The sequence below is a fragment of the Osmerus eperlanus genome, chromosome 14, assembly GCF_963692335.1.
Source record: "Osmerus eperlanus chromosome 14, fOsmEpe2.1, whole genome shotgun sequence".
NCBI classification, from domain to species: domain Eukaryota; kingdom Metazoa; phylum Chordata; class Actinopteri; order Osmeriformes; family Osmeridae; genus Osmerus; species Osmerus eperlanus.
In genome coordinates, this window is record NC_085031.1 from 502,771 (window position 1) to 516,981 (window position 14,211).

A 14,211-nucleotide genomic window follows, 5' to 3' on the forward strand; every position below is an offset into this window, starting at 1 on the left:
TTACCTCCCCTTTCTCTGCTTTGCCCGCACAGAGAATTTGGCCCACCAATGAAAAAATGACCTACGACCGTGCGAGCCCAACATTGGTTTTTCCTCGAGACATCATGGCTTGCAAACGACCGAAGCATGGCAGTTAGCCCCGCCTCTTTCTTCCTCATAGCATTTAAACCTACAGACACAGAAACGGCACGTCCTAAGGAAAGCTCTTTGTGGGACTGCTTGTAGTGGCTGTAATTCTGCACCAAGGCTGAATTTCGGGAAAGAGACTCAAGATACAGTATTAGGGGACCACTAAGGCCTATATAAAAGCATCCAAAAACAGCATGTCATGGGATCTTTTAATCTATGCAATCTTCATAAATAATAAGTATGCATTTTTATATAAAATATACAGAAATATCAGTTGTAAAATTTCAGTTAAAAAACTCTCTTATACTCCCTCTATATCAGCCTCTCTCAATCCTGGTCATTGATCCTGGTCCCTGGGTCTACTGTAGCTATGCATGTTTTTAGATGTATGTGCTCTAAATGACTGGGTTGTCAAAACAAAAGTTGATAACCTGTCAATAAGGTCAGTCACTGCTGCTGTTGTTAGCCAAACTTCACTGAGAGGATTGTTTGAATGCGACAGATGTATATTTGAGTCCAGACATTCATAGATATAGGTCTACGTTTCAACTATATGGAAACGGATTATGAGGTTGATCGAATATAATGAGCGAAAACGAGGCACAATTTTCCCTCATCCGTCCATATCTTGTTAGTGCTGCAGACGGGAGAAAAATGCCCATGGCAAGCTAACTAGCTAGATAGAGCGAAGGGCAGTTTGTAACACTGTACCAGCTACTCTAAAACAGGCACTCGTAAGACAAATCCCTACTGCCAGTAGTACTGGAAAATGTAAGCCGTTTTCAACAGATTGACATGAAGTTTAGGCTGTGGCGTTGAAGTTCAGGTTAATGTCAGATAGTTTCACCAATTGACTTTTGATTTAACCCTTTGAAGCCTGACACATCAAATAATATCCAGAACATTTTGATTTTTTGATACAAGTGTTTATTGGACCTTTAGTCAAAACATATAACAAAATTCAAAGTTTTAATTTACATATATGATTATTCATTTGTATCACATTTGATACATCAGGCATATTTATTGATCACAACAATTTTGGGGGGGGAAACAATAAGAAAATATAGCTGCAAGCAGCAATGGAGGGGCCAAGCAGTCCAGAGCAGGACATGGCCTCCATAGCACTTGTGCAACAATTAAGTCACAACAACCTGTTGCAACACAGCAAGTTTGGTTGAAATATCTGTTTGCGTTCAAGAGTACTGAGAGTTCAATGTTATTTTTCTGGTATAACACTGCAGGCCTCCTCTGCTCCTCATGGGAACGATGGAACCCAAGTTTGGTGACAATCGGTTGCTGAGATATGCTCTTGCGTCTCGTTTAGCGGCTTCGCCGCCGCTTTTGATCAGCTCTACCGAACAAACGTTTTTGAAAATGGAAAATCCATCTGATACCTTTTGTGAAGCTGGGTCTGAAGATCATCTGTGCCAAATTTGGTAAACATTGGACAACATTTGGGGCGAGCATAAGGTTTTAACCCTTTTCCATTAAATCCAAAATGGCGGCCGCGTCAATTCGGTTATTCTGAAAGGTTATCAATGGTCAGGTTTGAGATCTCACAAGACATCAAGAGACAAAGAAATTACTTTATTAAGGTAAACACTTAAACAGTTATAAGCCAAAACACGTTTATGCTTCCTGCCACGCCCCCTTTTAGTCACATGAGATAATTTTTGGAAGACATCCTCAGAAGAAGGTTACGAGTAGGCATATTAAATTTGGTGTCACTGCCTCAAAGAACTCCTGAGATATTACTTGACTTCCTGTTTGGCGGCTTTTCTGCTGAATTGGCTGTCACGGACAAACGGTTGTTATGATCAAAATTATTTTCAATAACTTTTGTGAGGCTTGGTCTGAAGATCATGTGTGCAAAATCTGGGGATGATTGAACACAATTTGTGACCTGTGAAAAATGTCAAAGCTTTTTCATAAAAACGGAAATGGCGGAAAATGTATATAACCAGAAATTGACGCCATGGTGTGCGTTGAACTCGGCTTGATCCAAGGAATCCAACAGTACGTCATTTTTGACAATCGGACATGCGCTTCAAATGTTACTTGTGTAAATGCATCTCCAGCTTTGACCCGTTGGTGGCCCTAGAGTGCCCAAGTATGAGACATGAAACTTTGTGAATTGGACCAGGGGACTGTCCCCAATGAGTGTGCCAAATTTCACAACTTTTGACCAAGCGCTTCTAGGGCCTGCCATAGGAACCTATGGCGGAAGAATAATAATAAATATAGCTGCAAGCAGCAATGGAGGGGCCAAGCAGTCCAGAGCAGGACATGGCCTCCATAGCACTTGTGCAACAATTAAGTCACAACAACCTGTTGCACTCATGCAACACACCAAGTTTGGTGGAAATATATGTTTGCGTTCAAGAGTACTGAGAGTTCAAAGTTATTTTTCTGGTATAACACTGCAGGCCTCCTCTGCTCCTCATGGGAACGATGGAACCCAAGTTTGGTGACAATCGTGCAAATGGTTGCTGAGATATGCTCTTGCGCCTCGTTTGGCGGCTTCGCCATCGCTTTAGATCGTCTCTACCGAACAAACGTTTTTGAAAATTGAAAATACATCTGATTGCTTTTGTGAAACTGGGTCTAAAGATCATCTTTGCCAAATTTGGTAAACATTGGACAAAAATTGGGGCGTGCAAAAGGTTTTTACACTTTTCCATGAAATCCAAAATGGTGGCCACGTCCAGGCGAATTTTATGAAAAGTTATTAATAGTGAGGCTTTATATCTCATGAGACATCAACAGACAAAGAAATTACTTTATGAAGGTAAACACTTCAATAGTTATTAGCCAAAACACGTTTATGCTTCCGGCCACGCCCCCTTTTAGTCACATGACACAATTCTTGGAGGACATCCTTAGAATAAAGTTCAGAGTAGGCGTACCAACTTTGGTGTCACTGCCTCAAAGAACTGCTGAGATATGGTTTCACTTCCTGTTTGGCGGCTTTTCTGCAGAATTTGATTGGCTGTACCGGAAAAACGGTTGTAGGTATCAAAATGCTCTACCATAACTTTTGTGCGGCTTGGTCTGAAGAGCATATCTGGTAATTTTGAAGAAGATTTGACAAAGATTGTAGGAGGAGTAGGCTTAGGGTTAGGGTTTTATGCTCGTGCGCCCCCCACGTGACATGAAAAAATGCCGCCACGGGCGGCTGCCCGGTCCGCCCGTGCCTAAAACCGCCCCTGTCCACGTGCACGCGCACTCTGTCTCTGGGATCGATCATATTGACAGCTGATATGCAGGGGAGGAGACTTCTCACCAATAAATGGCCTTACCTGAAGACATGTGAACCAGACAAACTTTGTATTGCGATCAGATTTTGGCTCCTTGCTGGCAAGCATTAAACTATTGTACTTTCTTTGAATCCGACGACTCTGCATTACTTGATAGAGAAATTATCCTAACACTCACATCGGTAGACTCATCCAAGGAAAGAGAAAAGTAACCACCTGTCGTTGATCTGCATCTCCTCTATCTGGCGAGCCATCACGAGTGCACGATCATGAACCGTTCTCGCTGACAAAGGCATGTCTTCGATTTTTTGGATAATTGTATCATTGTTTGGGAGGTTGTTAAACAGTTCTTTAGCCACACTGAGCATGCAACCCTTAATGTACTCTCCATCTGTAAATGGTTTGCCGCTCTGCACAATCTCCAGAGTGCCAGCAAAGCTTGCAGAATTCAGATTCCTGCCTTTGTTAGTCCATGCTATCAGCTGCTGCTGTCCGGTTTGCATTCTCCACTGAAGCTCAGCGCAAGCTTTTCTCCCCATCGGGATATGGTGCGTCTCAAAATGTCTCTTAACGTTTGACTTTTTTTGGAGCGAAGCAATACCTTCATTGCAAATGAGACACACTGAGGACCCCGACTTCTCCACAAATGCTAATTGGTCCGTCTATTCCGGCTGGAAGGAACTGTAATCGTTGTCTTTTTTCCTTTTAGCCATCTTGCTCTCGTTGATTTTAATTTAGCTAGCTAGTTGTTTAACTTGACCTTGACATGACGCAGGCCTAACTATGTCGTCCAATTAAAATTCAGCTCACGTCATTTCTGTTTCACGAAACAGAAATTACATTCTCAAAACAACACGTGCAAACCTCCAAACCACTGGGCAGTTGTTCACAAACGATTGGAATTTTTCATTCCTTTAATCAAATTGCAATTGTATTAGCACATCCTCGTAAATGACAAGTGCAATTGCCTACAGTTTGCACACATTTCAAATGATTTAGCACATCTTTGAAATGGTTAAGTACAATTGCCTTCAGTTAGGCCAATTACCAATTGAATATATCTTGCTGGTCTAAACTGACTGTTGCTTCTCAGTCAAGTGGTTATTCGCTGCAAAACATATTGGCATAATTTCCTTGTGTACATCATCACCTGCACAATAGTTCACTCCACTGTCAAAATCTTTCAGGCACATAATACCATGAAAAACATCATGGTATATACTGTAATATGGATCTCTTGGATCAACTGGTTACAGTCATTGTCAGGTGCAACTAGAACTTTACTAAACAAGGGGACACATCCGATCACCAATCACACAGTAAGTTTAGTTAGCTGACAGGAGCTATCCAGGAGTATAAATGCAGCCATCAAATATATAGAGCTTGTCCCAGGCCAGCTCGGGGGCAACATCACCATGTGTGCTGCCGTTTCAGAGAATGGTGTAGTCACCCACATTCCCAGTCTTGGCCCATACAATACCCAGAAGCACCTGGTGTTCTTGGACCACCTGCACTCCGATCTTATCCCTCTACATGAGAGGGGTTTGGTAGGGCCTCACTTGCTTACATTTGTCATTGTGTGGGACAATGTAAGCTTCCACCGTGGCCCACTCATCAGGGTTCACTGCCCATCCAAGAATGCTTATGGTGCTCATCACCTTACTCCCCATTCCTCAATCCTATCGAGGAGTTTTTTTCTGCATGTAGGTGGAGGGTCTATGAGCATTGGGCTCAAAACCAGAGGTCCCTGCTCCAGGCAATGGATGCTGCTTGTGATCATGTCACAGCAGATCAGTGTAGGGGATGGTTGCGGCATGCACAATGATTCTTCTCCTGTTGCATCGCAAGGGAGAACATCAGATGTGATGTCGATGAAATCTGTGGCCAGACAGACAGGAGCGTGAGGATGAGCAGGAAAGTGAGGACGACAACTAGTGAAACTCCAGCTTTGCTTTACTTTATTACTGTATGTGTTGGTAGTGTAGGTTATACATAATGTTAGTTTTGATGTGCTTATTGTATGACATTATATTGTGCTGTACACATTTCATGTTACAGTAACCACAATGTATGGCAATTACAGTAACAATTTCCAAAGCAGTGTGAGTGCAGTATGTGATGTGAAACCTTGTAGGCTACTTTGAATTACTGTAATCTTTTTTCTGTTAGATACACATTTACATTTTAAATTTATTCATTTAGCAGACGCTTTTATCCAAAGCGACTTCCAAGAGAGAACTTTACAAAAGTGCATAAGGTCAATGATCATAAACAATGAGGTAGCCCCAAAAACATTGTGGGTAGCCAAAACATGAAGCATACATTGTCAAAAGCAAATAAGTGCCAATGGGAAGAAACATAGTTCTTGAAGGTGGAGGTGGGGAGGTGATTCCACCATTGGGCGGCCAGACAGGAGGAGAGCTTGGGTTGGGAGCGGGCGCTCTTGAGAGGTGGGACCACCAGACGGTTGTCAGAAGAAGACCGTAGGTGGTGGGTGGGGGTGTAAGGCTGGAGGAGAGACTTGATGTTGTCGGGTGCAGTCCCATTCACCACTCGGAAGGTCAGTACCAGGGTCTTGAATCTGATACGGGCCGTGATGGGAAGCCAGTGGAGGGAGATGAGGAGCGGGGTAACATGGGAGCGTCTGGGTAGATTGAAGACATAGTATTCTGGAAAGAAAACATCTACTACAGTAACTGTAGCACAGTGCACATGAGGGATATTTTTAAGGTCCACTGCCATACTGACAAAACATCTAATCATTTTGACCTGCAGTGTTTACACAATGCCAAAGGGACTTTTCATTTTGGGGTCACTGACTATTTGTATGAGAAAAGGATTTAGTTTTGACTGATGAGTTGTCTGTTTTAGGAGAAAGATGACCCTTTGCAGGTGTGCCATGGTGTTTTGCTGAACCATCTAGGTTATTTTGGCAAATGTATTTAAAGCTTTGAGAATGTCCTCTTTTTTCTCGAGAGATGGGCCAAATCAATCGAGAAGGAACTTTTCATTTTGGGGGCACTGACTATTTATATGAGAAAATGATTTGGTTTTGAAGCACGAGTTAACTGTTTTGGGTGAGATATGACCTTTTGAAGGTGATCTATGTATTTGTGCTGAACCATATAGGCTATTTTGTCAAATGCACTTAGAGCTTTGAGAATGTCATTTCTGTTTCAAGAATTGAGCCAAAGCAATGGAGAAAAACTGTAAACTGCGAGTCTCTTACCTAAATATTTTGAACATATTTTATTTAATTTTACACATTCATAATTATACATGAATCAAGTATTTTAATAGTTTAAAAATAATTTTATCATCATGTTTGACGGTGTATTTTCAGTCAACATTTTAAAATTGGGAGAGCCATATAAAATCCCGAAAAGAGCCATAGGTTCCCAACCCATGATGTAATGCCTCATGCATCCCCAGCCAAACTGGCTAGTAAGTCTTTATTAACACCCGCCAAAATGAATTTTAACCCTCATTTGGCGGGTTGGCGGGTGTTAATTTAGAAACCTGGTCTCGAGCAAAGAAAGTTTGGGAACCCCTGCAATAGGTTGTGCTCTTGCCAAAGGCAAGCACACCTAATTATTTAAAATATACAGAAATATTAGTTGTACAATTTAAGTAATAAAATGGAACCATCTGCAACGGACGCAAGCACATCTCACAATTTCCACAGAAATTGTTCCCTCTCTAGTTTCTTCAGGAATATTTGGTCAAGTGTTCTAACTCACTTTAACCTTTCACCCCACAGCAATTGACAAATCACATCCGGGATACCCTGCCAGGGCTGCGGACCAAATTGCAGGGTCAACTGTTGTCAATAGAAAAGGAAGTAGAGGAGTACAAGAACTTCAGACCTGACGACCCCTCTCGAAAGACAAAGGCACTACTGCAGTAAGTAGAAAGAGAGACACACACACATGTATTTGCACACATACCCACACATAACCTAACTATTCCCTGCTCCCTTTTTCTTCAGGATGGTGCAGCAGTTCTCGGTGGACTTTGAGAAGCGTATTGAAGGTTCAGGTGATCAAATAGACACATATGAGCTGTCAGGAGGTGCTAGGATCAACCGCATCTTCCATGAGCGTTTTCCCTTTGAGCTGGTTAAGGTGTGTTTTAGTCTGCCGTGTAATCTGGAAAGCTAAGTATTGTTTACTCAAAATTTACAAGAGATAGCTGTGATAACAAAAAATTGTGGAATTGGCAAACTTCAAAGTTTTATATTAGAGTTTTTGTTTTTCATAGATAAGATTGGTGTGTGTCCTGTGTGTGTCCTTTCAGATGGAGTTTGATGAGAAGGAACTTCGCAAGGAGATCAGTTACGCAATCAAAAATATCCATGGCATCAGGCACGTTTGTCCCCCCATCTCCTTCCCTCTGTCTGTCTGGATGATTCTATTTGTCAGACTGAATCTAATCAGCCTCACCTACCTAATCACAGAGACCTCCAGACTCTCTGCTCTCACACACCACTTAGGACACTGTTGCACACTGATGACGTCAGAAAAAAATATTTCACTCAATTAATGAACACATGAATGTATAAATACATTTGAAAATGGTAATCTGGAAGCAGAGAAACAGCAGATGTATTGGTACCTTTTCATGTGTGGTGAATGGACGTTTATGTTTAGACTAATCCAATGCAAGGAAGAAGACTGAACTTCATTAACCGTGTCCTAATATTTTCCCGGGCCATATCTGCCTTCCACAATGGCCTTCTGTTGTTATTGTGTGAATGCCCATCTGAAAAGGTTAAAATTCTCTCATGGAAAATAAAGTAAAAATACAAATCAGGAGACATATCTATGCATTAGATTTAATTCTATAGTTTCTATAGTTTTAGATTCCTTTTAACCATTCCTTGTCTTTTGTGAGCTAAATCAACACTTTTCTCTCTACCCAACCCTTCTCCTTTCCTCCTCTCCTTCTCATCCCCCTTTTCTCTTTCTTTGTGTTTTTCTCTCTGTTGAGTAGAACGGGCCTCTTCACTCCGGACATGGCCTTTGAGACCATTGTGAAAAGACAGATTGGGAAGATCAAAGAGCCATGCACAAAATGTGTGGATTTGGTCATTACTGAGCTAGTCACTACTGTTAGGCAGTGTACCAAGAAGGTAAAATGGCTGAAAGAAACAGTACTATTAATACAACCCCTCCCCTCGACCACCACTATAAAATCCTCTTGCTGCCACATTGTGACCGTCTTGCCCTCTTCACCCTTTGCTGTCTGTTAGCAGTAGGGGGAGTAGGAATGCCTACTGTAGCCATGGCTGCTGCTTTGATGGGCTTTGACATGGCCATTGATTAAAAAGGGTTTTTGAATGTAAGATTTAACTCAATGTGGCTGCTTTAGAAATTAAGTTACTGCATAATTACTGTAACATTCTCGTCTCTAATACTTTTACTGACAACAATATTTCATACTTTTACAAAGAATCGAGCATTATTTTTTAGGGGCACTTCTAGCTTTGGAGGCCCTCTAGGACAATGGGCCAAATAAGTGATGCAAGGACAGGAGAAGAGGAAGAAAGAAGGAAGGAGAAGGTGGCCCCCTGTAGCCCTTTTTAAACAGAGATCCTGCTAAATTACTGTCAAGTAAACCCCTTTTTCATGTCAGATTATTTTTGTTTATACTGAGCCCCATTTGTAGCATGATAGTAAGTCTGTGTTCCGGGACCAAAAGCATGACATTTTGACCTGCAGTGTTAAACAATGCCAAAGGGACTTTTCATTTTGGGGGCACTGACTATTTGTATGAGAAAATGTTGACATTTTGACTGATGAGTTGTCTGTTTTGGGAGTGATATGACCTTTTGCTGGTGATTTGCTGAACCATCTAGGTTATTTTGGCAACTGTATTTAAAGCTTTGAGAATGTCCTTTTTTCTAGAGAGAGATGAGCCACAGCAATCGAGAAGGAACTTTTCATTTTGGGGGCATTGACTATTTATATTATAAAATGATTTGGTTATAGGCTACTTTTCCAAATGCACTTAGAGCTTTGAGAATGTAATTTCTGTTTCAAGAATTGAGCAAAAGCAATGGAGAAAAACAGTAATACAGAACTGTGAGACGGCATAAAGGCAAAACATTCCCACCATGACATCTTACCCATGGACGTAAAATACTGAAGATATCCAACACAAAAACATGTTAAAATAAAAAAATGCAATTTAACATAGAGTAAATATCAAGAGTAGGCTATTTTTAAAGGTCAATAACTGTACAAAACTCAGTGCTAGTCTAACGTCACAAGGACGCCGTCAGCAACGACGCCGTCAGCAACGACGCCGTCAGCAACGACGCCGTCAGCAACGACGCCGTCAGCAACGACGCCGTCAGCAACGACGCATAGTTGTTACTTGTAGGCGGTTAGGGGGTCAATGGTTCTCTGATAATCGCTAGATACCGCTTTCATTCATTTATCCTACGTGTTGATAGTTGGTGACTATTTCATTAGAAAGTTTGTTGTAGCCTTTCAATTATTCAGCATAGTGTAATTTATTATAAAGGATGTCACACACCTTGGGTTAGACCGGGGGTACTGAATAGGCGGACCGCGGTGCGGATCAGGACCCAGACGCAATATTATTTGGACCGAAGCCAAAATAATTTAGTCATGATCCAAGCGAGTCATTGGTGCGTGGTTTCACGCCTATGTTGTTTTCCTATGTGGTTGCCCTTGTCAAACGTGGTAGAGCTAACGTGAAACTTCACTATGACACAAAGCATAGACACTTTGAACAAATTACCCTCAGAACTCTGAGGTAAGGGCCAGAAAAAACCATCACTGTTCCGGACCCTGGACTGAATGGAAATTTGGTGAGTGAAAGTGTGAGTTTCTAATTGAGTACCCCTGGGTTAGACTGTAGTTGGTCTATAAATGGAGTCAGGTGGCTGAGTGGTTAGGGAATCGGGCTGGTAATCTGAAAGTTGCCAGTTCGATTCCCGGCCATGCAAATGATGTTGTGTCCTTGCGCATGGCACTTCACACTACTTGCCTCGGGGGAATGTCCCTGTACTTACTGTAAGTCACTGGATAAGAGCGTCTGCTAAATGTAAATGCGTAGCCCGACATGATCAACACTCTATTGACGGCTGACAATGATCACGTTGTTATCGCCATAACACAGGAACATCACAACAATGGTCTGATAGATCCATTTATCCTGGCAAAACATGTATTGTTCTTCATCTATTGTCACTGCACGGTCCAAGTACTGCAAATATGAGGGGCAAGTGTAACTTGTTTGGAAATTCTCAAATTTCTTCAGAAATTCGTCCTTTACTGTGACATTGGTACTCTAGTTCCCAGTGTGGATCACGGGCTACGGCACATTGTGTGCAAATGAAATTTGCATTTGAAAAAGCTGTAATATTTCAGATGTAGGCTAGGATGTTTATTTAATGTGATATCCCATCCCTCCCTTCTAATCACCAAGTAGTGAATCGGCATATTGGTCACAAGTCAAGTAAGTAAGTAAGTAAGACTTTATTTATATAGCACATTTCATACAAGAATTGTAGCTCAAGGTGCTTTACATAAAATCAATAAAAACAATAATACAAGTGATAAAAGTAATAATTAAAATAGCAAATTATAAAAACAATAATATAACTAATAAAAGTAGTAAAACCCTTCTGAGATAAAATTACTTAAATGCTTCTGTAAAAAGGTAGGTTTTAAGCTGTCTTTTAAAAATGTCTAGCGTATTTGCTTCCCTAATATTTATGGGTAATTTGTTCCATAGTTTTGGGGCGTAATTGACAAAGGCCGAATCACCAATCTTCTTATGACTGCTTCTGGTGACCTCTAATAGGCCTGCATTTGATGATCGCAGTGTTCTAGCTGGTGTGTAGTTTATAAGGGAGTTAGCAATGTAGCTAGGTCCTTGTCCGTGTAGAGCTTTATATGTGAGGAAAAGGACCTTAAAGTCAATTCTGAAGGTAACGGGGAGCCAGTGTAAAGTAGCTAGGACATGACTAATGTGTTCTCTCCTTTTAGTTTTGGTTAATAATCTAGCTGCAGAATTTTGAATGAGCTGTAGTCTTTCAGTGGTTTTCTTGGGAAGACCAGTGAAAAGTGCGTTACAGTAGTCCAGCCGGCTGGATATAAAAGCATGAATTAACTTCTCTGCATCATTTTGGTTTATGAATGGTCGTACCTTTGCTATATTCCTCAGGTGAAAGAAAGCTGTTTTGGTCACTTTATTAATGTGAGAGTTGAAATGCAAATCTGAGTCCAGGATTACACCGAGACTCGTCACCTCTGGTTTAAGACAGGGGGTTAAGCCTCCTAGATTCTTAGTAAGCATCTCTCTTTTGGATTTGGAGCCACATAGTAGGACTTCGGTTTTGTCTTCATTTAATTTAAGAAAGTTATCATTCATCCATTTGTTTATTGCCAACAGGCAGTTGGTAATGGAATTGATGGCCGTTGCATCGTTGGGTTCAGTGGATATATATAGTTGTGTGTCATCCGCATAGCTATGGAAATCTATGTTATGTTCTCTGATTATGTCGCCGAGTGGTAACATATAAAGAGAAAAAAGTAATGGATCTAAGCAGCTTCCTTGAGCAACGCCGTAGCAGTTCTCATGTTTCTTGGACCTATGGTCACCTAAACTAACATAAAACTTCCTTCCTGTGATATATGATTTCATCCAGTTCAATACACTATCCGTGAACACAATAAGCTTTTCCAGTCTATTGATTAGGATGTTGTGATCAATTGTATCAAATGCTGCACTGAGATCTAACAGGATAAGGATAGAGACTTTATTTGCATCAGAGTTTAGTCTGAGGTCGCTAATTATTTTGGTGAGAGCAGTTTCAGTACTGTGATATTTCCTGAAACCTGACTGCGAGACTTCCAGGATGTTATTTTCTTCAAGAAAAGAATTTAATTGGACTAAAACTATCTTTTCCAATACTTTACTAATAAATGGAAGGTTTGATATTGGTCTGTAATTTGCAAGTAGACTGTTATCCAATTTGGGTTTCTTTAATAGGGGCTTTACAACAGCTGTTTTGAAGGCATCTGGGAAGACGCCAGTTCTAAGGGATGTGTTTATAATCTCTAGCACCGGACCTGAGACACTATCAAACACTCGCTTAAAGAATGTTGTGGGTATAGGATCAATATCTGAGGTTGTGGAGTTAGATTCGCTGACAATTTTGGAAAGTTCACTAAGTGTGATACAGGTGCTCATGGTTATGTTGCAGAATCTACTGATGTCAGTTTCGACCCCACTATTAATAATACTAGCTCTGATCAAAGTTATTTTGTTCTTGAAGAACAAAGCAAGCTCTTCACATTTAACTGCTGAGGATGGAGGTGGAGCAGGGACAGTGTTTAGCAGCTGGTCAATGGTGGAGAAAAGAACTCTGGAATTTCTGGCATTTTCTGTAATAATGTTGGAGAAATATTCTCTCCTTGCTAGACGGATGGTTTTGTTATAGGTGGTTAGTGTATCTTTGTAGATATTGTAGTGGATAGTGATCTTTGTTTTCCTCCATTTTCTCTCTGCTGCACGGCATTTTCTTTTCGTTTCACTAACATTTTTATTTCTCAGCCATGGGGAGGTTCTGCTTGTGCACTTCTTTTTGGTTTTCAGTGGTGCAACAGTCTAACACAGATAATAGTGCATCATTGAGGTTCTCTACCATTTCATTCAGAGAGCAATCATGGTTAGTCGGCTCATATAGAGCAAATTGTTCAGAAAATGTCATCATAGCTGTATCGTCTAAATATCTTCTATGGACTAAGAATTATTTTTTGGTTTTTGTTAGGATAATTTCCACATTAAAAAGTATATAATGATGGTCTGAGAGGGGTAGATCAGTTATTGAAATATTATTGATATTTAGTCCAGTTGTTATCACTAGATCTAGTGTGTTTCCGTGCCGGTGTGTTGGGTCTGTTATGTGTTGAGTTAGATTGAAACTGTCAAGGAGATTTAAGAGCTCAATAGTTCTTGGGTCTGCTTTTTTATTTACTTGGATATTTAAGTCTCCGTTTAAAACTACTTTGTCATATCTAGTGACACATAGTGATAATAGTTCAGAGAATTCTTGTATGAATATTGGCGAGTGCTTGGGTGGCCGATATATAATAACAAAAAGTATTGATTCGGTTTTGAGCTCTATAGCAAGATATTCATATGATGTGAATTCACCTAGCTCAGTGATTTTGAACAACAGTTTAGAGGAGAAAATAGCTGCGACTCCTCCACCTTTTTTTGATGTCCTAGAAACTTGGTGAAAGCTGTAATCGGGCGGACACGCCTCTATCAAAGTTGCTGTTGCCGTGTCATTGTTTAGCCAGGTTTCTGTTAGACAGATGCAGTCTAAGTTGTTTTCTTTGACCAGATCATTAACTAGAAATGTTTTGTTATTTAGTGATCTAACATTTAGAAGGGCCAGTTTCATCTGTGGGGTATTAACAGATAAAACAGGGGTAGATAAATCTGTTGGAAGAATATGGATAGTTCTGTGACTTCTAACACTAGTTTCAGGTTTGTAACCATGCATTTTACCATGCCATTTTCTGTTTGTGATGATGACCGGTATGTCCAATGAAATAGCATGGTGGCTGTCCTAGCGTAGCTTTTCTTTGGGAAAGTCTCTGTCACTGAGCTGTTCCATCACAAGGGAATTCATCCGGGGGGTGCAGATCTGTGCAGGGCCCATGTCCTTGCAGGAGGCTGTTTGAATGTTCTGTTCCATGGGAGGTTGTTTGGGATGCATCAGTCAGCTTAGACACAACAGGGATAGGGAGAGAAGCTTGATTTGTGGTCAGGAGCA

General features: G+C 40.9%; 1 protein-coding gene across 1 annotated transcript in view; it reads left to right on the plus strand.

Moving 5' to 3' along the window:
* The window catches only part of dnm1a (dynamin 1a), a 286,115-nt gene that overhangs the window by 121,027 nt on the left and 150,877 nt on the right, over positions 1-14,211 (plus strand). The window contains exons 7-10 of the mRNA XM_062478483.1: positions 7,150-7,292; positions 7,378-7,513; positions 7,686-7,753; positions 8,382-8,520. Of these exons, the coding sequence (XP_062334467.1) occupies positions 7,150-7,292; positions 7,378-7,513; positions 7,686-7,753; positions 8,382-8,520 (486 nt within the window). The remainder of the gene's footprint in view (positions 1-7,149; positions 7,293-7,377; positions 7,514-7,685; positions 7,754-8,381; positions 8,521-14,211) is intronic.